This window comes from Podarcis vaucheri (assembly GCF_965113315.1).
Source record: "Podarcis vaucheri genome assembly, chromosome: 5".
Taxonomy (NCBI): domain Eukaryota; kingdom Metazoa; phylum Chordata; class Lepidosauria; order Squamata; family Lacertidae; genus Podarcis; species Podarcis vaucheri.
In genome coordinates, this window is record NC_138763.1 from 97,920,585 (window position 1) to 97,944,889 (window position 24,305).

General features: G+C 45.4%; 1 protein-coding gene across 2 annotated transcripts in view; it reads right to left on the reverse strand.

The window, feature by feature from the left end:
• The window catches only part of CRACR2A (calcium release activated channel regulator 2A), a 43,635-nt gene extending 23,012 nt beyond the window's left edge, over positions 1 to 20,623 (reverse strand). The window contains exons 1-6 of one of the 2 annotated variants that reach the window (XM_082223117.1): positions 20,540 to 20,623; positions 13,591 to 13,698; positions 5,858 to 6,109; positions 5,597 to 5,708; positions 3,371 to 3,536; positions 1,453 to 1,599 (exon numbers count right to left, since the gene is read on the reverse strand). In XM_082223117.1, the coding sequence (XP_082079243.1) occupies positions 1,453 to 1,599; positions 3,371 to 3,536; positions 5,597 to 5,708; positions 5,858 to 6,031 (599 nt within the window). In that variant the 5' untranslated portion in view covers positions 6,032 to 6,109; positions 13,591 to 13,698; positions 20,540 to 20,623. Of the gene's footprint in view, positions 1 to 1,452; positions 1,600 to 3,370; positions 3,537 to 5,596; positions 5,709 to 5,857; positions 6,110 to 13,590; positions 14,097 to 20,539 lie in introns of those variants that run through there. The other variant, XM_082223116.1, reaches the window with a different exon arrangement.
• Positions 20,624 to 24,305: the final 3,682 nt, after the last annotated feature.

Sequence of the window (24,305 nt, forward strand, 5' to 3'; positions counted from 1 at the left end):
TGTTCTCCCAGAGCCAAAACAGAAGTCTGAGGACAGGAAGATACATGGATGAAGAAGCAAGGTGTTTTAGTAAATATTTCCCGACCAACTTTGACCTCTTAACTCAGACGGAGCAATTTTTGAGAACCATTTCAGTAATAGAGAGGGCGGGCAGGCAGGCAGGCAGGGAGAGATAGGTTATAGTGATTTCCACCTGTGGATGGTTGCCAAGAAAATCACCAGCAGTAGCAGCTCTTCCTTCTTTCTCTGTTAAACTTAGTTTTGCAGTGGGAACAGCCCAGCAGGTAAAGTTAAAGGTAAAGGACCCCTGGACGGTTAAGTCCAGTTAAAGGAGACAATGGGGTTGTGGCGCTCATCTTGGTTTCAGGCCGAGGGAGCCAGCGTTTGTCCACAGACAGCTTTCCAGGTCATGTGGCCAGCAGGACTAAACCATTTCTGGCGCAACGGAACATCATGATGGAAACCAAATCACACGGAAATGCCGTTTACCTTCCCACTGGAGCAGTATACCTATTAATCTACTTGCACTTTTTGACGTGCTTTCGAACTGCTAGGTTGGCAGGAGCAGGGACTGAGCAACGGGAGCTCACCCCATCACGGGGATTCAAACCGCCGACCTTCTGATTGGCAAGCCCAAGAGGCTCAGTGGTTTAGACCACAACGCCACCTGCACTGTTAAACTTAGTTTTGCAGTGGGAACAGCCCAGCATATTTAAGCGATGGATGGGAGGGAAGTAGCTGCCTCTTGTGGCAGCAACAAAACTGTTTAAGAAAGACAACAGGAGGGGCAGGTGCTTTTGTCACTGCTTTTCCAGGCAAAACACTGGAAACTGTTAAGATTTTCTCTCTCACACCCCCACACATACTTTGGTCCACCTCCATCCCCAAATCTGTGATGACAAAGTGCTACACAGAACCTTAGTGCTGTTGTTGTTGTTGTTTGGTCGCTTAGTCGTGTCTGACTCTTCGTGACCCCCTGGACCAGAGCACGCCAGACCCTCCTGTCTTCCACTGCCTCCTGCAGTTTGGTCAGACTCATGCTGGTAGCTTCGAGAACACTCTCGAACCATCTCATCCTCTGTCGTCCCCTTCTCCTTGTGCCCTCCATCTTTCCCAACAACAGGGTCTTTTCCAGGGAGTCTTTTCTTCTCATGAGGTGGCCAAAGGATTGGAGCCTCAGCTTCAGGATCTGTCCTTCCAGTGAGCACTCAGGGCTGATTTCCTTAAGAATGGATACGTTTGATCTTCTTGCAGTCCATGGGACTCTCAAGAGTCTCCTCCAACACCATAGTGCTTACTTACCTTAAGTAAGTACTTACCTTAGTGCTACTCAAAGCAAACTGCTACCCTGAGCCCTGGCAAGACAAAACCTATGGGTACTTTTGCACCAGCTATTTACTTCCTATCTGCTCCCCCCCCCCAAGCATTTAGGATATCATAAAAAGCACTAACCTATTCAGGACACGCTCCAATTCACTCTTCTCATTATCAGCTTCTTGAAGCTGAGAGAAAACCTTTGTCAGGAACTCTTCAAAACTAGACAGTAAATGTGGCTCATCTTTCCTCAGGTGAGACCATAGTTGCTTTATGTCACTCTCGCTGGAGAAAGAAAGAAAAAGGAATCTGTGCTACTTGCATGGTTCCTGTAGCAGCAAAAGTTTCAGCATTTGCGTATCGCAAAGCAAAAATCACAATCACTATTATAGTCATGAGGCCTATTATATGCTTACCGCCACAATGAAATTATAAAATCAGGACAATGTATCCTATCAATATGAAAGTTGGCAGGGATAATTGACCTTGTGAGAGGCATGATAGGATAAAATTATAAAAGAAAGAATGGTCAAGGAATAAATTATTATTATTATTATTATTATTATTATTATTATTATTATTATACCCTGCCCATCTGGCTAGGTTCCCCACTCTGAGTGGCTCACAACACATATCAGAACATACTAAAACACCAGACATTAAAAAACTTCCCGATGGTGGGCTGAGGTGAGTTTTTATGCTCATCCAAAACGTAACAGAAAAAGGAGAAATTGAAGGTAAGATTTTTGTCATATTTTAGCAGAGTCCTGTGGTGCCACCTGGTAGGTTTATCTGCTAGTCTCAGAATGACTAAGTGCAAAAATAGAAGATGGAAAAAGCTCGTTTTCTCCTGCTCGGGAGGGTAAGGACCGAAACAAATAGCTTGAAATTACAACCTGCTTTAAAGCAGAGATTGGATGCTGTCCTGTGGAGCTTTCAGCAACCAAAGGAAGGGACTTAAGCTGACTGTCTTTGCTTTACTCTGTTCTTTATTACTTCATCCTATTAATAAAACCTGTTTCTTAAACAACTGGCCTGGTGTGTTTTGGGTCCATATCTAAAAACAACCTCTGCCCCTTGGCTGAACAACGCCCCTGTAGCTTAAATACATTAGCTGCAGTCCTGCCCTCTAGGGAGGCTGAAGATAATTCGTTGTACTCGTCTTTGTGACAATAATTTGGGTGTTTGAAAACTGCCTTCATGTCTCCCTCGCAGAGTTACCCACTCTATGCTAAACATACTGGTTCTTCATGGACCTTATTTTGCATGACTTGGCTGTCCTCCTCTGAACCTGTTCCCATTTGCCTGAGGAGTGGCACTACCCATGGCTGCACTGGGTCTTCCTGCGGCTGCTGTGAGCCGCGCCAGACCTCGCCAGGCCTCCCTGCAACCGCGGCGGGCCTCGTGGCCTCCTCCCGCTGTGTGACGTCACACATGCGCATCATATGCATGACATCACACACATGCGACAGCCCCCAAAAAGTTGGGCGGAACTTGGCACTTATGGTTCACTTCTCTGCGTCCAAGCAGTCCATGAAGCGGGGAGGCCAAAGGGGAATAGGAAGGCTCCAAAAAGACTGAACCTGTGAATTTAGCTCTGAATTAGCTGCTTAACGTACTGAAACGGAGACCTCTGTGAAACCTCAAGACAAAGAAACGTAGAGTTTAGGGCTGCAGGGCTGCACAGAAGCTAAGCAACAGGACTGAGAGAATCATAGAATCATAGAGTTGGAAGAGACCACAAGGGCCATCGAGTCCAACCCCCTGCCAAGCAGGAAACACCATCAGAGCACTCCTGACATATAGTTGTCAAGCCTCTGCTTAAAGACCTCCAGGAACCACAGCTTTCTTGTTTTCTGCTGCAATGAGAAGATTTGGTGTCCAAATTGCCAAGTGGAAATCCTAAAGAATGTCGCTCTTTGTGTTGTGTCTTTTTCACAGTTATCTTGCAGGTGCAGATAGGTGATACTGCACATACAACCTAAGATGGTACAGCCCCCAAAGTACAGCGCCGTGTGATTCTTGTGATTCTCGGTTGTTTTTTGGCAACACTTACTCTTCTAAGATATTGTTAGCGCCAAGCCTCTCCATAAGATTCGAGAACTGATATTCCTCTTCATTGCTTTCCATGCTGTTTTGTTTCCATTCAGACTGATACACATTTTCAGTTTCACATTCTTGTGTGTCGGAAACAGACGCCGTCCGACCCAACAAAAACTGACCTACAAATTAAAAAGAGTTCATTTTTAGAGGGGGTTTTCCTCTGGTGGCAGATGACAGAAACTACAACACCACGAGACCGGTGTAAAACAAATCAAATAAAGGTTTTATTACAAAAACAACAAAGCTTGTGGGTGTTTTCTCTCTGCAGGCAAAATTCAAACTGTAACTTTTCCTCCTTTTGTAGTCATGACCAGCTGTACCTAATCTGCCCAGAGCTCACGCCCAGAACTCACAGAAACAGTTCTTAAAGTTACAAACATCTTTACTGTTTCTTTGCAGAATGACTCCCAACATTCATCTGATAAAATGTTTGACCCTCAGGATAATTCCAAGGAATTGAAAATATTGATTTACTACAGCCTGGAAAATGAACTACGCAACTCTCAAAACTAGGTTCTACAAGGGAACAGTAAAGGTAAATATAAAGGATCCCTGGACGGTAAGTCCAGTCAAAGGCGACTATGGGGCTGCGGCGCTCATCTCGCTTTCAGGTCGAGGGAGCCAGTGTTTGTCCACAGACAGCTTTCTGGGTCATGTGGCCAGCAGGACTAAGCCACTTCCGGCGCAACGGGACACCGTTACGGAAACCAGAACACACGGAAACGCCGTTTACATTCCTGCCGCAGTGGTACCTATTTATCTACTTGCACAGGCGTGCTTTTGAACTGCTAGGTTGGCAGGAGCTGGGACAGAGCAATGGGAGCTCACGCCATCGCAGAGATTCGAACCGCCAACCTACTTATCGGCAAGCCCAAGAGGCTCAGTGGTTTAGACCACAGCGCCACCTGTGTCCCAGATTCTACAAGAGGAATGTTGTTGGACTCCCATTGGTTCCTGGCAGTCTGGTGAAGGATGGATGATGATGGAAGTTGTACTTCAACAGCATCTGTAGGGCCAGATGTCCATTGGGTAAAATCAATAGGGTGAAAATCAAATCAATGGGTAAAATCAAATCAATTTCCATTGGGTAAAATCAATTGATGCTTTTGAATTCTGGTGCTAGAGGAGACTCTTGGAGTCCCATGGACTGCAAGAAGATCAAACCTCTCCATTCTGAAGGAAATCAGCCCTGAGTGGTGACTGGAAGGACAGATCGTGAAGCTGAGACTCCAATACTTTGGCCACTTCATGAGAAGAGAAGACTCCCTGGAAAAGACCCTGATGCTGGGAAAGATGGAGGGCACAAGGAGAAGGGGATGACAGAGGACAAGATGGTTGGATGGTGTTCTCGAAGCTACCAGCATGAGTTTGACTCAGTGGAAGCAGTGGAAGACAGAAGTGCCTGGCGTGGTCTGGTCCAGGGGGTCACGAAGAGTCGGAAATGACTAAACGACTAAACAACAACAAAATCAATAGCCGTTGGTGAGGATGGCAGAGCTGTGGAGCCCCTCACCTGAAACTAGCATCACTGCAGCAGACTTAGATAGGGCAGGAGTGGAGCAGAGCAGCATTGAGGCCGAGGCGGAACTGGCCAAGTCAATCTGGAACTGGCAAGGGCACAGTCACAATATTGCAACTGCCCTGCCCCACCCTTGTCCCGTCCAAGTAAACTGCAGTGAGACAAGTGCCAGGGAGGAGAGCTTCTCCCTTCCCCCAATCACCCAAGCCACGACGGGATAATCTGAACGAATGAATGGGTGTGCTCCGCGAGGCCACCAAATTAGCTGAGTGTGGCTATTTAGATCAGTTAATAGGTCATTGGCCCTGTTATAGCTGAAAGAGCGTCTCCACCCCCATCATTCAGCCCGGACACTGAGAGCCAGATCCAAGTGCCTTCCCTCACTGCAAGAAGCAAGGTTACTTAGTGGCGCCCGCCCTGTGGAACGCCCTCCCAGCAGATGTCAAGGAAATAAACAACCACCTGACTTTTAGAAGACATCTGAAGGCAGCCCTGCTTAGGGAAGTTTTTAATGTTTGATGTTTTATTGTGTTTTTAATATTCTGCTGGGAGCTGCCCAGAGTGGCTGGGGAAACCCAGCCAGATGGGTGGGGTATAAATAATAAATCATCATCATCATCAGAAAGGTCTTTGAAGCACCATTTTCATTTTAGAACTTACTAAATCCTGTGGAAAATTCCTCTGGAGAAAGTGAACCATTGCCATCTGCATCCAGAGTATCAAATACATTCTCCAGCTCTTCCAGACTAAGAGGTAACTCACCATGAAGCCTCTGAAATGACAAATTGTTCCTCGTATAAAAATGAATTTCAGTTAATGTAAATCTTAAAGTCAGACAACAACAAATAATTTAGATTTGCAGAAGATTGCCTGGTCAATTAAATGATGAAATGCTCCACAAAGCCGCATTGCACACTTTACCTGCATGTCACAACGAGCAATGAATCCTTTGCCTTCCACATCACAGATCTGAAAGCACTCATGTGCTTTTGCTAACATATCCAGTTGTGCTCCTGAATTTCCATCTGTTGATTTGCTACTTTCTGCATTTTCTTGTCGCTCACGAGGTGCAATGACTCTTTTCTTTCTTTCCATCTTCACCGCTTTGATTGCAGAAGCATTTCAGGAAGCAACCATATAGTTTGGTCTCCAATTTCGGCCCCGCACCTGAATCTGAAAGAAATAAAACATATCTCAACGATGCTCTCCTTCATCTTTTAGCAACCACCGCTCTTTATGTAGCTGCTGAAGCACAACAGAAGGAAGGGGTCTCTTTTCTTGAACAAAATGGCCACCACGATCTCTTCCTTTCATAGAGTGAACAACTCAAACTGAAAATAGGTCAATGAATGGAAAAGTGGGGCTGGGGAAGATGGAGCACATCTAGAAATTATATCAAAAATAAAGCCAGCCTGATCAAAAATGGTAAACACAGAATTTTTACCTTTAATACTGTTATGAATTTGTGGGTGCCAGACAGTTATAATCTCTGGATTCAGGAAGTGTTAACAGCTAATTAAGACGGGCTGCCTTCCTGTTTTGAGGTGATCGCCTGGGTGATGGGCCATTAAGAAAACAAGGGATCAAGGGGCTCGGTGTGAGACGTCTCCTCTCTAAACCAGAGTTTGGAGTAGAGAGATTAGTAAGATGTGATGTGAATTAGAAGGAAAGCAACAAGCTACAAAGCCAGATAGGCACAGAATGATATTTGATGTCTGTTTGAATGCAAGGCTGTAGCTATAGGAGAAGCACGACCCTTCTGAGGTGTTGATGCTGTGAGCTCCTCCACCGCAGGCTCAGGCTGTAAATATGTGTAAATAAACCATATATCCTAAAGACACTGCAGTCTCCGCTGTGCCTCATTCCCAAAAGGAAACAGAGATGCTGGATAAGTGCCTGGAACCCCTGACATATTACACAACTCAGAGTTTGGGGTTGCGTGCAACAAAACCTTCCCCTGTTATAGGGTTGGGGGATCTGTGGCCTCCCAGATGTTACTGTACTCCCGTTTCCATCAGCATGGCCAATGGTCAGGGATGATGGGAACTGTAGTTAGAAGCCCTCCCTAATTCTAATTCCTTCGTTCTAATCTATGTCGTTGCAATATTGTCCTCTGAACTCAATGTATTTTCATGTTTAAAGGTAAAGGACCTCTGACAGTTAAGTCCAGTCGCGGACGTCTCTGGGGTTGCAGCAATCATCTCGCTTTACTGGCCGAGGGAGCCGGCGTTTGTCAGCAGACAGTTTTCCTGGGTCATGTGGCCAGCAGGACTTAGCCACTTCTGGCAAAACCAGAGCAGCGCACGGAAACGCCGTTTAGAATAGAACAGAATTTATTATTTATACCCCGCCCATCCGGCTGGGTTTAACCAGCCACTCTGGGCGGCTTCCAACAAAGTATTAAAATACAGTGGTCTAAAAATAAAATAAAATAAAAATACAGTGGTCTGTTAAACATTTAAAGCTTCCCTAAAGAGGGCTCCCTTCAGATGTCTTCTAAAAGTCTGGTAGTTGTTTACCTTCCCGCCGGAGCGGTACCTATTTATCTACTTGCACTGTGTGCTTTCGAACTGCTAGGTTGGCAGGAGCAGGGACAGAGCAACGGGAGTTCACCCTGTAGCGGGGATTCGAACCACCGACTTTCCGATCAGCAAGCCCTAGGCTCAGTGGTTTAGAGCACAGCGTCACCCGCCACCCTTTTTTTCCCCATGCATTGTTCACAGGAAGAGTAGGATGTGCAGGTGGAACCTCCAACGCATGGAGGGGAGAACATTAAATGTTCACTGACAATTTTCAGACCATTTCACCCAGAACGTAAAAATGCACTGAGCACAATTTTTCATCCATCACCTGGTAATATATCAGACTTAACTAAACAGAAGCTCCTCCCTTTATATTACCTTTGCTTTTCGCTGTCCCGTGTTAGATCCTGTTTGTATAAAAGTGTAAACACAGGTCACTTGAGTCACAGGACAAGAGAATAAACTCTTAAGAGCCTTATCTCCAAACACGCTGCAGCAGCAAATAATTACTTAGGGTGGTTTCCACTTCTATAAACTCACTAGTGTTTCTTTTATAATTCCTAATAGTTAATATAGTATAATATTGTTATGAGTTGGGGCAGCTGTATGCCTGAGCTCGCTTCTGATTCCTGGATCCAGCACGGATTCGATTCCTGGTATAGAAAGACTTGTTTCCTGGTGAGGTAATGACCCTCTAAATATGGGCCATTAAGCTAACAAAGGAAGTGGCTGTGTGCCAGATATCAAATGGGTGGGCCTTCCTCCACTCACTGGTAGTTAGAAAAAGATAGGCTAGAGTTGAGAGTTGAACTTAATGAGCTAGAACCTGGAAACTGGAAGCTGACAAGACTGCAGGCTGGGAGACAGAAGCAGGCCTGGTTGCTGCTGGAATCCAAGGCTGTGGCTATTATTATTATTATTTATTAAATTTATATACAGTGGTGCCTCGCAAGACGAAAAGAATCCATTCTGTGATTCTCTTCGTCTAGCGGTTTTTTCGTCTTGCGAAGCAAGCCCATTGACGGATTAGCGGATTAGCTTTTCACAGCTTTTAGCAGCTTTCAGCGGCTTATCTGCTGATCGGATCAGCTGATAAGTAGCTTAGCGGCTTAGAAAAAGAGGGGGAAGAGAAAAAAAACCAGCAGGAACTCGCAAGACATTGTCGTCTTGCGAAGCAAGCCCATAGGAAATTCGTTTTGCGAAGTACCTCCAAAACGGAAAACTCTTTCGTCTAGCGAGTTTTCCGTCTTGCGAGGCATTTGTCTTGCGGGGGACCACTGTATACCCCCCTAAACCCGGGGGTCTCAGGGCAGATCATGGAATAAAATTAAGATGTAAAACCACAAAATACATCATAAAAATAAAAGCAACAACCCAATAGCCCCCCCCCAAACACACATTTTGAAAGGGTATAGGATGTTGATTGGGTCAACCAAAGTCCTGGTTAAAAAGGAACGCTTTTGCCTTGCGCCTAAAGGTATAAATGAAGGCACCAGGCGAACTTCCTTGGGGAGAGCAGTGCCATCAAGAAGGATGCCATGGGTATACCATATATCATAAAGACACTACTGTCTCCGCTATTCCTCATTCTGAAGGAAACCAAATCCTGGGTCAAGGTGCCTGGAACGGCTGTAATTTTGCACTGCTCAGAGACTGGGGTGGCAGGCCACATTATACAGCAGTACCTAAGGACATGAGCTTTGAGCTAGCATGCTCATGTGTGGGAAGTGGCTGTGGCTCGCAAGCATGCGCCCTTGCCGGTTCAGAAACTCGCATGTGCCTGTAGCATGTCTAAGTTAGGTAGGGGTGGGTGGGTGAGGAAACTGGTGTGACCACAGGAAACATAACGGCCACTTCAAGTGTGAGTTCATTCTAAGCGTTTCCACCCACCCCCAAACTTTTTGTAACTAAAAGAAAGAAATATGGAAGATGGGAGAGAAAATAAGAATGAACAGAGAAAGACCTGGGAAGGAAGGAAGGAAGGAAGGAAGGAAGGAAGGAAGGAAGGAAGGAAATTTGGGGAAATGAAAAATACAGCGAGGGAGCAAGAAAAATAGAAGTGCTTTGAAAAGAATGGGGGAGTAATGGGGTGTCCTCTGTTATCTGGGGTAATATTATCAACCTTCCTTGACCTATTAGTTGGGTACTGAGACTTCCCTTCCTCCACAAAGCATAACCACATACTCTTCAACGTTCCTCACTCCCCCCTCCAGCTGACCCTCCTCAACACAGCAAATGATTAGTTGAGAGAGATATTTCTACACACGTATTTGATTTTTATTAGATTTTTTTGTTTGTCTCAAGTTGGTGAGAGGATGCCATAACACTAGAATTCATGGACATCCAATTGAGCCAAATGTTGGAAGATTCGGGAAAATCCTGAAAAGAAAATCCTTCTTCACCCAGAAGATGGTCAAACTATGGCACTCGATCCCACCAATGCCTAGGACTTGCGGATCAGAAGGTTGGCGGTTCGAATCCCCGCGACGGGGTGAGCTCCTGTTGCTCGGTCCCTGCTCCTGCCAACCTAGCAGTTCGAAAGCACATCAAGTGCAAGTAGATAAATAGGTACCACTCTGGCGGGAAGGTAAATGGCGTTTCCGTGCACTGCTCTGGTTTGCCAGATGTGGCTTAGTCATGCTGGCCACATGACCCGGAAGCTGTACGCCGGCTCCCTTGGCCAATAAAGCAAGATGAACGCTGCAACCCCAGAGTCGGTCACGACTGGACCTAATGGTCAGGGATCCCTTTACCTTTCAAAACGTTTAGACGAATTCATGGAGGTGGAAAGGGCTCTTGATGGCTACTAGCCATGAGAGCTATGCTTTGCCTTCACAGCAACACTTCTAAATACCAGCAGCTGGAAAACTAAGGAGGGGAGGGATGTTCTTGGGTTCAAATCCTGTTTACATGCTTCCCACAGAAATCTGGTTGGACACTGTGGGAACAGGATGCTGGATCAAATGGGTCATTGGCTTTTCACAGAACCATAGACCTCACCTGGAGTACTGTGTCCAGTTCTGGGCACCACAGTTCAAGAAGGACACTGACAAACTGGAACGTGTCCAGAGGAGGGCAACCAAATTGGTCAAAGGCCTGGAAACGATGCCTTATGAGGAACGGCTAAAGGAGCTGGGCATGTTTAGCCTGGAGAAGAGGAGGTTAAGGGGTGATATGATAGCCATGTTCAAATATATAAAAGGATGTCACATAGAGGAGGGAGAAAGGTTGTTTTCTGCTGCTCCAGAGAAGCGGACACGGAGCAATGGATCCAAACTACAAGAAAGAAGATTCCACCTAAGCATTAGGAAGAACTTCCTGACAGTAAGAGCTGTTCGACAGTGGAATTTGCTGCCAAGGAGTGTGGTGGAGTCTCCTACTTTGGAGGTCTTTAAGCAGAGGCTTGACAACCATATGTCAGGAGTGCTCTGATGGTGTTTCCTGCTTGGCAGGGGGTTGGACTCGATGGCCCTTGTGGTCTCTTCCAACTCTATGATTCTATGATTCTAGAATTGTAGAGCTGGAAGGGACCCCAAGGGTCATCTAGTCCAACCCCCTGCAAAGTGGGAATCTCAAAAAACACCCATGGCAGATGGCCATCCAATCTCTGCTTAAAAACCTCCAAGGGACGAGAGTCCACAACCTTCCATGGGAATCTGTTCCACTGTCCTTATGTCCTAATAATCTGAGGTTGCTGATCTATGTTTGAACCTATATCTATCTACTGATTCATTGTCAAACTTTTTATTCCGCATACATTAATGCACAGGGGATTTTGAGAAGGCAGGGGTTCACGTAGAATCATTCCTGCAACTGGAAACTTTTTATGTAAAATAGCTTTGATGTTTTTGCACTCAAGCAGTGTATAAGTTTTATGAAATAAAATAAATAAAATCAACTCTTGATAGGTGGGGTATAAACAAACAAACAAACAAATAAATGATAATAAAATAATAATAATAATTACAGTAGGGTCCCAAGCAAAGGGAAGATTCTACGTGCATTTACCTAAGCCCACTTAAATACACCCTGCTAAATATGGGAATGTTTGATATCAATCTAGCACATGGCAGCCCTGTTTAGGGAAGTTTTCAATGATTAATGTTTTACAGTGGTACGTCAGGTTAAGAACTTAATTCGTTCTGGAGGTCTGTTCTTAACTTGAAACTGTTCTTAACCTGAAGACCACTTTAGCTAATGGGGCCTCTGCACTACCGCTGCACGATTTCTGTTCTCATCCTAAAGCAAAGTTCTTAACCCGAGGTGTTTGCGGAGTCTGTAACCTGAAGCATATTTAGCCTGAAGCGTATGTAACCCGAGATACCACTGTATTGTGCTTTTCATTCTGTGGGGAGCCACCCAGAGTGGCTGGGGAAACCCAGTCAGATGGGTGGGATATAAATAATAAAATTATTATTATTAAGTATTATTATTATTAGGAAACCACTGCCTTAAAATTTTTATGCTGTCTAGTTGAACTAGTATTGGCAATTTTCAGGAATGAGTTGGAGGTTTGCCCCAGAAATGGATTTTTTATGTATTGGTTTTAACAACTACATACAGTGGTACCTCGCAAGACGAATGCCTCACAAGACAAAAAACTCGCTAGACGAAAGGGTTTTTCGTTTTTTGAGCTGCTTCGCAAGACAATCTTCCCTATGGGCTTGCTTTGCAAGATGGAAACGTCTTGCAAGTTTGTTTCCTTTTTCTTAACACCGTTAATACAGTTGCGACTTGACTTCGAGGAGCAAGTCATAGAACGCGGTGTGGTAGCCTTTTTTGAGGTTTTTAAAGACTTTGGTGATTTTTGAAGCTTTTCCAAAACTTTCCCGACACCGTGCTTCGCAAGACGAAAAAAATCGCAAGATGACAAAAATCGCGGAACGAATTAATTTCGTCTTGCGAGGCACCACTGTATACTACATGAGAATAATTATATACCCCCCTTTCTTCTGTTATGGGACCCAAGAAGCTTACATGCAATTCCCAGATAGTCAGCCATCCAGGCACTGACCGGACCCAGACCTGTTTAGCCATAGCAAGTTGATGGTCTCATGCACCTTCACACCATACCCTGGAATTGCATCCTTTTTAAGATGCTTCAACAACTTGGTTGATCTTACACATGCTTAGCTGTAAACAAGTCCCACTAAATGAGATTCCCGAGCACTGCGTCACCAATTCCTGTAGTTACAAACAATTCAGGGTGCAATCACATACTCACTTACCTGGGAGTAAGCTCCATTGAGTTTTGAATTCAGTGGAACTTACTCTGGAGTAGACACATTAAAAATGGTGATGCAAATGGAGCCTACATGCTAGCTGCCCACATCAAAGAGAACAAAAAACCCTTTGCTTAAAGAAAGGGTGCCTATTTGATCAGGTTTAGAATATCTGCCGTATTTTTCGCTCTATAAGACGCACCAGACCTCAAGACGCACCTAGTTTTTGGAGGAGGAAAACAAGAAAAAAAATATTCTGAATCTCAGAAGCCAGAACAGCAAGAGGGATCGTTGTGCAGTGAAAGCGGCAATCCCTCTTGCTGTTCTGGCTTCTGGGATAGCGGTGCAGCCTGCATTCGCTCCATAAGACGCACACACACTTCCCCTTACTTTTTAGGAGGGAAAAAGTGAGTTTTATAGAGCAAAAAATAAGGCATATTGTTATAATGAGAAAAGGAAGAGAAACAAACCCACCGGTTCTATTAAAACAGGTTGAGATTGCAACTAAATCTACATAACTTTTAGATTGTCCTGAATATCTGTCCTCCTCCCCTGACAACTCACCAAATAAAACTGCTCTCCTTTTCTTAACAGCACCTAGGAGGCAGTGCCATATTACTTGTCATCTTCAGTGAGTTACGCTTACATCCTTTGAATTTACTCTAAGCAAGGGGGCCCCCCCGCACTGGATCTTCGACACAGGAAAGAGATTATGGCTTTGCCACATTTCAACACATAAAAGACAGAGGAAGTGGAAACCAATGCTTCAGTAACAGACATGTTCCAGTCGTTGCTGGCAAGCTCAATCCTTCAGATAGCTTTGGCTTCAGCATATGTGTCATTAAACATTACTCTGCTTGCTTTCTGGCCAGCTATTTGTACTTTATTTTAAAACCCCCCGACAACTTACCTCTGCTCACTTCCCTGGAAGAACAAAATACATATCCGCAGATGGCTCTCGTGCAAAGGAACACGCTCAGCCGCGTCCGGCTGCAAGTCCTAAGCTTGTTTTCTGAGGCTAGTTGTGTGCACATAGAGGAAGAAGGAAGAGCGAATCAGACGGGGCAAAGCACTTCCAAAACATTGCTGAGTCAACATGAATTTTATACAAGAAGCTGTGGGCGGGACAGAGCGAGTCTAACCTGTTCTGCCTCTTCTTTTTCCTCCCATCTTGTCAAACCCACATATACATGCAGTTTTGCCACAAGAGTAGTTTCATTTTATATGCAGTTGCTGCTTTGATCCTCAAGTAACAGTAGTTAAGTCATGATAGCTGGTATTGGAATGCACAGTTTTAAAGACACTCAACACATGTTTTAAGGTCTTCTTCTTCTTCGTTAAAGGTAAAGGGACACCTGACCATTAGGTCCAGTCGTGACCGACTCTGGGGTTGAGGAGCTCATCTCGCTTTATTGGCCGAGGGAGCCGGCGTACAGCTTCTGGGTCATGTGGCCAGCATGACTAAGCCGCTTCTGGCGAACCAGAACAGCTTACGGAAACGCCGTTTACCTTCCCGCCGGAGCGGTACCTATTTATCTACTTGCACTTTGACGTGCTTTCGAACTGCTAGGTCGGCAGGAGCTGGGACTGAGCAATAGGAGCTCACCCCATTGCGGGGATTCGAACCGCCGACCTTCTGATCGGCAAGTCCTAGGCTCTGTGGTTTAGTTGACTCCTAAAAAATGTGGGAATTACACAAACACATATTTGGAAACACGTGGATCATATAGCTATACTCATCAGAATTCCAGGGCATCTTTTGGACAAACTGTATGTTTCAAGGTAGCTGTCCCTATAGAAATATACAGTAAGGGGGGTAGTTTCTACGAATTACATAAAAATAGAAAACTGCCTTACACTGAATCAGACCATTGGTTCATTTTGCTCAGTATTGTTGACTACAGTCTGCAAGTTTTCACACAGAAGTCTTTAAAACCCTACCTGGAGGCACCAAGGAAAGATGGAACCTTAGTTGTTGTTTTTAAAAGATATTTATTAAGATTTTCAAAATATTACAAAATAGAAAAAGAAAAATACAAAATAAAAATAGTTAAAAACAATTCAGTCTTTCAATCACTTATCTTTCATTTGCTTATTTCCCGGACCTCCTCACACCTCCCTTTTCTGTATTCCAATTCAGTTTGTTAGTTCAGCAAATCCCTCCCCTCTTTGTTTATCCTAATCTTCAATCTTAAATTATTGTAACATTAGATTTTTGCCTAATAATAGTCCATTTTTTCATATTCCCTTATAACATTACAGCTAAAAACCACTTAGTTTCTATCCAACATCATTCTAACATTCATTAATTTTACAATATTTCTGTAAATAGTCTTTGAACTTTTTCCAATCTTCTTCCACCGACTCTTCTCCCTGGTCTCGGATTCTGCCAGTCATTTCTGCCAATTCCATGTAGTCTATCACCTTCATCTGCCAGGAAAGATGGAACCTTATACCTGTATTGCAAAGCAGGTTCTAGCACTAAACTGAGGCCTCCAAGGAGAGTTAAATCTCCTTCCCACCCATCTTGCCACAAACAGTACAGATCCGGCTAAATGGGTGTAGCTGTGAGGGCGCAATGAGATAGCGGAGTCTAGAGGACTTTATCACTCCAGATGGTGACAGCAGTCACGAAATTAAAAGACACCTGCTTCTTGGGAGAAAAGCAAATGACAAACCTAGACAGCATCTTAAAAAGCAGAGATATCACCTTGCCAACAAAGGTCCGTATAGCTAAAGCCATGGTTTCCCCAGTAGTGAGTGATGTATGGAAGTGAAAGCTGGACCATAAAGAAGGCTGATCACCGAAGAATTGATGCTTTTGAATTATGGTGCTGGAGGAGACTCTTGAGAGCCCCATGGGCTGCAAGAGGATCAAACCGATCCATTCTGAAGGAAATCAGCCCTGAGGGCTCACTGGAAGGACAGATCGTGAAGCTGAGGCTCCAATACTTTGGCCACCTCATGAGAAGAGAAGACTCCCTGGAAAAGACACTGATGTTGGGAAAGATGGAGGACACAAGGAGAAGGGGACGACAGAGGACGAGATGGTTGGACAGTGAGTGTATAGCTCTGGACGTGTATAGCATTAATTCTGGGGATGCGGGTGGCACTGTGGGTTAAACCACAGAGCTTAGGACTTGCCGATCAGAAGGTCAGCAGTTCGAATCCCCACGACGGGGTGAGCTCCCGTTGCTCCGTCCCAGCTCCTGCCCACCTAGCAGTTTGAAAGCATGTCAAAGTGCAAGCAGATAAATAGGTACCACTCTGGCGGGAAGGTAAACAGTGTTTCCGTGCACTGCTCTGGTTCGCCAGAAGCGGCTGAGTCATGCTGGCCACATGACCTGGAAAAACTGTCTGTGGACAAACACCGGCTCCCTCAGCCTATAGAGCGAGATGAGCGCGCAACCCCAGAGTCGTCCACAACTGGACCTAATGGTCAGGGGTACCTTTACATATTCAGGACCCTGTCCAGTATTGGCAACACACTGCTACCTGGGTTGTATAAGGATTAGGCCACTGGGTTGCACTCCCTTTTTCTGACATGTGAGCAGCAATTTGGATTGCACTGAAATATGCAGGCCTCCAGCCTTTTAGAGAAGACCAGCTACATGAGCAGTGCTGGCAGGTTTCAGTGACAGTGCAATTTTGTTGTGCTGAGGTCTAGTTGTCGTTCATTTTTGCAGGTACAGTGGTACCTCAGATTAAGTACTTAATTCGTTCCGGAGGTCTGTTCTTAACCTGAAACTGTTCTTAACCTGAAGCACCACTTTAGCTAATGGGGCCTCTTGCTGCCACCACGCTGCCGGAGTACGATTTCTGTTCTCCTGAAGCAAAGTTCTTAACCTGAGGTAATATTTCTGGGTTAGTGGAGTCTGTAACCTGAAGCGTATGTAACCCGAGGTACCACTGTACTGCATGTTCTAGTATTTTCTTCTTTGAGCTGGCTACCTTTCGCTGCTTGGCTTATCTGCTAGATCCCTTTCCAGGAAAGGCTTATGTGTTTGGCACACAGACAATTGGCAAATAGCACCCCAGGAAATGACATTGTTGTGCTTGCTGTGAAATAAGAGAAAGGGCTTCATCCCTGCTACATCACAACACAGTCTATGGTGCAACTACTCTTGAAATACTGCATTCAGCTTGCTGCATTTCATGAACAATATCGTAGAGCGAGAAAAGAAAGGGCAAGTCAAATGATCAAGGGCTGGAGCACTCCTCTCCTAGGAATGGCTATGACATTTGAGGGTTTTTTTTGTTTAGGAAAACAGTGAATATGATTGATGAATACAAAATCATGATGGGGTGACTTGGATGAAGGAATTGAGGGGATGCTCATCAAATTTGCAGATGCCACCAAACTGGGAGGGGTAGCTAATGCCCCAGAAAACAAAATCGAGATTCAAAATGCCCTTCACAGACTGGAGAACTGGACCCAAGCTAACAAAATGAATTTCAATAGGGACAAATGTACCGTATTTTTTGCTCTATAAGATGCACTTTTCCCCTCCGAAAAAGTAAGGGGAAATGTGTGTGCGTCTTATGGAGTGAATGCAGGCGGGAGGCTCTGCTCAGCGCTCCCTTTAAAGAGTGCATGGAGCGTGCGTGCGACTCTTGGGGGCTTTTACCCGCGGAGGGAGAAGGGCTGCCCTCCTCCCTCCTTGGGGAAAAGCCCCCAAGAGACGCACACACGCTCCACACACTCTTTAAAGGGAGCGTGGCTCTTGGGGGAGCCAGTGTGGTGTAGTGGTTAAGAGCGGTAGTCACGTAATCTGGGAAACCGGGTTCGCGTCTCCGCTCCTCCACATGCAGCTGCTGGGTGACCTTGGGCCAGTCACACTTCTTTGAAGTCTCTTAGTCCCACTCACCTCACAGAGTGTTTGTTGTGGGGGAGGAAGGGAAAGGAGATTGTTAGCCGCTTTGAGACTCCTGAAGGGGAGTGAAAGGCGGGATATCAAATCCAAACTCCTCTTCTTCTTCTTCTTCTTCTTCTTCTTCTTCTTCTTCATCCCGCTGTCCTGAAGAGGCTTCGCCCGGCTATGCCAGAAGCCAGAACAGCAATAGGCTATTCCAGAAGCCAGATCCCTCTTGCTGTTCTGGCTTCTGGGATTCAGAATAATTTTTTTCTTGTTTTCCTCCTCCAAAAACTAGGTGCGTCTTATGGTCTGGTGCATCTTATAGAGCGAAAAATACGGTAAGTTTCTGCACTTAGGCAGGAAGAACCAGCTGCACAAATATACAATGGGGGACACATGCGAAAGGGATTGAGGGGTTTTAGTAGACCATAAGCTGAACATAAGTTAGTGCAGCCGCAGCAAAAAAGGAAAAGAAAAGAAAAGCTAATGCTATTCTAGACTGCATAAAGTGTCCAGATCAGAGGGAGTAAAAGTACAGTGGTACCTCAGGTTACATACGCTTCAGGTTACATACGCTTCAGGTTACAGACTCCGCTAACCCAGAAATAGTGCTTCAGGTTAAGAACTTTGCTTCAGAATGAGAACAGAAATCGTGCTCCAGTGGCACGGCAGCAGCAGGAGGCCCCATTAGCTGAAGTGGTGCTTCAGGTTAAGAACAGTTTCAGGTTAAGAACGGACCTCCGGAACGAATTAAGTACTTAACCCGAGGTAACACTGTACCACTCTATTCTGAGTGAGACCACACTTGAAATACTGTGTCCAGTTCTGGGCACCACAATTTAAGAAGGATGTTTACAAGCTGGAATGTATGCAGAGAAGAGGGTGACCAAGATGATCAAGGGTCTGTTAAGAAAGCCTTATGAAGAACGGTTGAAGAAGCTGGGTATGTTTTGCCTGGAAAACAGGAAACTGAGAGGAGCTATGATAACCATCTTCAAATATCTCAACGGCTGTCACATGGAAGACGGAACATGCTTGCTTTCTCCTGCCCTGGAGGGTAGGACTTGAACCAGTGGCTTCAAATTACAAGAAAGGAGATTCTGAGTAAACATCAGGGAGAACTGTCTGACAGGAAGAGCTGTTCGACAGTGGAATGGTCTTCCTCAGGAGGCTGTGGACTCTCCTTCCTTGGAGATTTTAAAGCAGAGGTCGGATGGTCATCTGTCATGGATGCTTTAGCTGAGATTCCTGGATTTCAGGGGGTTGGATTAGATGACCCTAGGAGTCCCTTCCAACTCTACAATTCTATTGATTCTACGCAGGGGTGCCAACTTGTGTGAAATACTGGGGGAGGGCCAGGTAAGCCCTACCCCACACAATCCATCACATGACACGGTGCATATGCACCATTTGAATGGCAATGCCTATCAACTTGGGGGTGACGGCCCCCTCAAGTATTTTATGGGGAGGACCACAAAGGGACCTTGGCCCCTGTGATGAGACGTTTTCCTCCCCTTTTTATAATATTATAAGCAGGCAGGTGGCATCAATTGAATTTTTAAAAGGAGGTACAGTGGTGCCTCGCAAGATGAAAAGAATCCGTTCTGTGATTCTCTTCGTCTAGCGGTTTTTTTGTCTTGCGAAGCAAGCCCATTGACGGATTAGCGGCTTTTAGCGCTATTAGCGGCTTATCTGCTGATCGGATCAGCTGATAAGCGGCTTAGCGGCTTAGAAAAAGGGGAGGGAGAAAAAAAACCCCGCAGGAACTCGCAAGACATTGTCGTCTTGCGAAGCAAGCCCATAGGAAATTCGTTTTGCGAAGCACCTTCAAAACCGAAAACTCTTTCGTCTAGCGAGTTTTCCGTCTTGCGAGGCATTCGTCTTGCGGGGCACCACTGTACTTCATACAGCGCACATATTTTGTCACAGGTGGACTTTGGTGATAAGCTCTCTTAATCAGCAGGTTCTCCTTATGTTCTTAATTAATTACCACAAGATGTAGCGACATTCATCAACTGGGGCAGCTTTGAACAGGGATTACATAAATTCACGAAGGGCAAGGTTATCAAGACATTTGCAAACCACATTATTCAATGCATTCCATCGTTATAAGGCAACAGCAACAGAATAATACAATTCTAAAACAATAAAATCCTCAGTAACCTAATAATTATACTTATCCCATATCAAGACACAGAAAGGCAAATAGCATCTTCATACCTTATTATAGGGGCATGGCAATAACAACCACCCCACAAATAGTTCCACCATTAGAAGCCTCAATATTATGCTGCTTAAAAAATTATACCTGTTGACCTAAAAACTTGAATCTTGGCTTTCATGGTCTACAAATGTGTCAATTTTCGGCTCAATTCAAAAAAATTTTCCAAAGGTACAGCAGGTTAAAACAGATACCCTTTTTATTTCATTTAAATGGGGATTTCTGATTTTGGTGAAAACTACGCGGGTGGTGCTGTGGGTAAAAGCCTCAGCGCCTTGGGCTTGCCGATCGAAAGGTCGGCAGTTCGAATCCCCGCGGTGGGGTGCGCTCCCGCTGCTCGGTCCCAGCGCCTGCCAACCTAGCAGTTCGAAAGCACCCCCGGGTGCAAGTAGATAAATAGGTACCGCTTACCAGCGGGAAGGTAAACGGCGTTCCGTGTGCTGCGCTGGCTCGCCAGATGCAGCTTTGTCACGCTGGCCACGTGACCCGGAAGTGTCTCCGGACAGCGCTGGCCCCCGGCCTCTTGAGTGAGATGGGCGCACAAACCCCAGAGTCTGTCAAGACTGGCCCGTTCAGGCAGGGGTACCTTTACCTTTACCTTACTGTTGAGGTACTTTCCTCATGCTTGTTAAGAAATGCATGTTTTCATTGGTTTAGAGATGTTCTGAGCAGCGGTTCAAATGTCAAGGTTTTGATGCCCCGCTATAACCCAGGGGAGCAGCAATGTTTGCTGCAAAGGCCACCTGGTGGAAGCTGTGTGTAATCCTATTCCTTTAGCTTACTTTATCATAGAATTGTAGGGTGGGAAGAGACCTAGTCAACCTCTGTTGAAAAAACACCAATAAGAAGAATCCACTGCCTTCGTTGGGAGTCTGTTTCACTGTTGAACCGCTCTGGTCACCGGAAAGTTCTAATGTTTAGCATGCCTGCTTGAAGGAGGCAGTAGTGAAGCCAGTCCTTAAGAAAGCCTCCCTGGGGATACGGGGGGTGGCGTGGCACCGAGAGTCCATCGCTACCTCTGCTGAGCGAAGCCGCGAGCCATGACCGGAGAGCGCTGACTTCCTTCCTTGAAATTCGGCTGAGAAGAAGAACCCGTGAGTAAATTGAATTTGGACTTTAAAAATTTTACCCACTGAATTTGAGACGATCGGGGGATGTGTTAAAAGGAAGTCCGCACCCCCCCCTTGCAGACGATCCAGAGCAACGATAAAAGAACTAAGCTGGAGTGCCTACCCTGTAAAGGGTGAGTTTAAAAAGACAGTAACTTCCAAGATTTGGAAAAGAAATTTTTGAGCAGGAGAGAGGAGTGTTGGAAGGGGTATATTTCTGTCGTAAACAACCCTCCCTCCCGGGCCCGGGAGTGTCCTGTTTTGGAGCTTGTATAAGAAGTGCAGAGTTTGACAGCTGTCAAAGCTGTCAAACGGACTGTTAATAGTAGAAAAATCGTTATTTAAGACCCCTCTGGATTAAAAGGAGTTACAATTGAACTAAAATTGTTGGAAACAAAGAAACAATAATAAGACAGAGGACTGTTGGAGAAAAGAACACTAAGTAACCAGATTCCCTCTAGGGGGAATTCTGTGGAATTACAATGGCTGTGGATGGAAAGATACTGGGAGAAATCGAAAGGATGTTCTATTTGGTGGGAATCTTACAGGAGCAGACTACGGCTATGAGTGAACAATTGATGACCTTGACTTCTGAAACAAGTAGTTCTGCTGAATGTAATGAGGACCTGGCTGAGAAAGAACCCACAGCTGAACCGGAAATGATAACCAAAGAAGAGGAGAAGACAAAACAAGAAAGAGAAGAATTGAAATGGGAAAACATTGTCCAGAAGCTGACACCTGTGGAATATAAACAAGGAGACTATTGGATTGAACCTACTATAAATCTACGAAAGATCCAGAAGATGAAAGTGGAGGCCCTGGGAGTCTATGAAATCAAGGAATTTAAAATAAAGAAATATAATTGGGGCCTCCACATAGACTCTGACTTTGATTATGTTCAAGATTCATGCCTTGTGGAAATTCTTCAGCAGCTGCTTGCAAATATGGGAAGAGATTTTGGACTGACTGTGAAAGAACTCTTTCGAGACGCGATGACCGGCATAAAGGATTACCAACTAGACCGGCGGAGAGGGACTGAAAGAGACTCGAGAGCCTCGGACGTGAGGAACCCGGGCTAAGAACTGTTATTTTGGACATGTTTTTGGAAGGGACGCAAACCGGGGATGGGAGGGAGGGAAGAATCTAGTTTTAACAACACTCAAGATCATGGGATTTAGCTAACAAGATTATTATTTAGGACAAAATGGGAAATCGATGGAAGGGAACTGAGATCCAACTTAGAAAAAATTTAATTTTGCTTATTTTTATATAAAGGACTAATATTAAGATGGATAAGGAAATGCCAATTTGCTGATATAAATTTGGGAATAGGGATGCAAGGGAGGGGGTGGGGGGAAGTCAATGACCAGGGTTAGAAAATAACTTTTTTGGAAAGTATACATGTTTGTTGTTTTTTTTCTGTTTGCTTGTTTTTGTGTTTTTGTGTTTTTGTCTTTGTCTATATAAAATGTGAAAACCCAATAAATTTTTTTTTTAAAAAAAGCCTCCCTGGACTCAGAAATCTAAGTAACTGTGGTCTAAACCACAGAGCCTAGGGCTTGCTGATCAGAAGGTTGGCGGCTCGAATCCCTGCAACGGGGTGAGCTCCCGTTGCTTGGTCCCTGCTCCTGCCCACCTAGCAGTTTGAAAGCACGTCAAAGCGCAAGTAGATAAATAGGTACTGCTCTGGCGGGAAGATAAATGGCGTTTCCGTGCACTGCTCTGGTTCGCCAGAAGCAGCTTAGTCATGCTGGCCACATGACCTGGAAGCTGTCTGTGGACAAATGCTGGCTCCCTCGGCCTATAGAGCGAGATGAGCACACAACTCCAGAGTTATCCGCGACTGGACCTAACGGGCAGGGGTACCTTTACCTTTACCCGCCAGTTGCAAATCGCCCCTTCTTGGGCAAGGTTCTTGAGTCATGGATCAGATCCAGGCACTGGAGGAATCTGATTTTGTAGATCCTTTTCAATCACGGTTTAGACCCGTGTTTTGGCACAGAAATGCGTCCTTGTTAATTTCCCACAACCTTTCAGCAACTTTCACGCTGGTTATCCTTCTGGAGCAGCTGTACGAGTTGCGGATGAGTGGCACCGCTTTGCGGTGGTTCCAGTCCTCCTTGGATGGTCGTTTCCAGAAGGCGATGCATGGGGAGTGTTCTTTGGCCCCCTGGAGCCTTCAATGTGGGATTCCTTGGGGCTCAATTTTATCCCCTATACTATTTAACATCTACATGAAACCACTGAGCGAGGCTAGCCAGAGTTTTGGAGGATCTGGGGGCGTTTTAGTACACCACAAGCTTAACATGAGCCAACAGTGTGATGCAGCAGCAAAAAAAGCCAACGCTATTCTAGGCTGCAGCTTAGGAACCACAGCATCCTAAGTGCTCACAGACTGACTGTTTAATTATCTGCCCTAGTACCTTTCCTGGTACAGTGGTGCCTCGCAAGACGAAATTAATTCGTTCCACGAGTTTTGTCGTCTTGCGATTTTTTCGTCTTGCAAAGCACGGTGTCGGAAGTTTTGGAAAAGCTTCAAAAACCGCCAAAGTCTTCAAAAACCTCAAAAAAGGCTACCACACCGCGTGCTATGAGTTGCTCCTCGAAGTCAAGTCGCAACTGTATCAACGGTTTTAAGAAAAAGGAAACAAACTTGCAAGACGTTTCCGTCTTGCGAAGCAAGCCCATAGGGAAAATCGTCTTGCGAAGCAACTCAAAAAACCAAAAACCCTTTCGTCTTGCGAGTTTTCCGTCTTGCGAGGCATTCGTCCTGCGAGGTACCACTGTATCAACGCCAAGCTGGTTGGTTGGCAGCAGCTGCACCCTGCAGTGTTTTTGCTGCGCTACCAGCACCGAAGTGATCTCCCCAGGGTGCAAACCTCGGCAGTGTTTCTGGACGTCCTGGGCTGCCCAGACGACAAGACTCCCCACCCCCAACTCACTGATGTGGTCCAAAGTAAATCAGAGCAATACAATTTGTCACCAGCTTGTATGTCTGCAGGAGTTACAGAAAGGAGGAATACAAAGCACTGTCCAACTGTCTTAGGGACTCCACTCTGGACTTGTGTAGGGTTTGATCTTTAGCCTTTTCTTGTCTGAAAGGTATCCCACAAGGCGGCAGTTTTCCTTCTCCTAGATGTCTACCTTCCCAGGTTGACGAGCCCCATCTGCCCCTCCCTTCCACTAACAGCACATAGACTCATGTAGAAACCACCTTGACCATTGGATCCACTATTAGCCCCGGGTTCAAGACCCATCAGCTACCCTCACCTGGTTTAGCCAGCCAGCTGAAGCCGTTTCATTTCATTTCACTTTTAATTCGTATACAGTGGTACCTCAGGTTACAGACGCTTCAGGTTACAGACTCTGCTAACCCAGAAATAGTACCTTGGGTTAAGAATTTTGCTTCAGGATGAGAATAGAAATTGTGCAGCAGCAG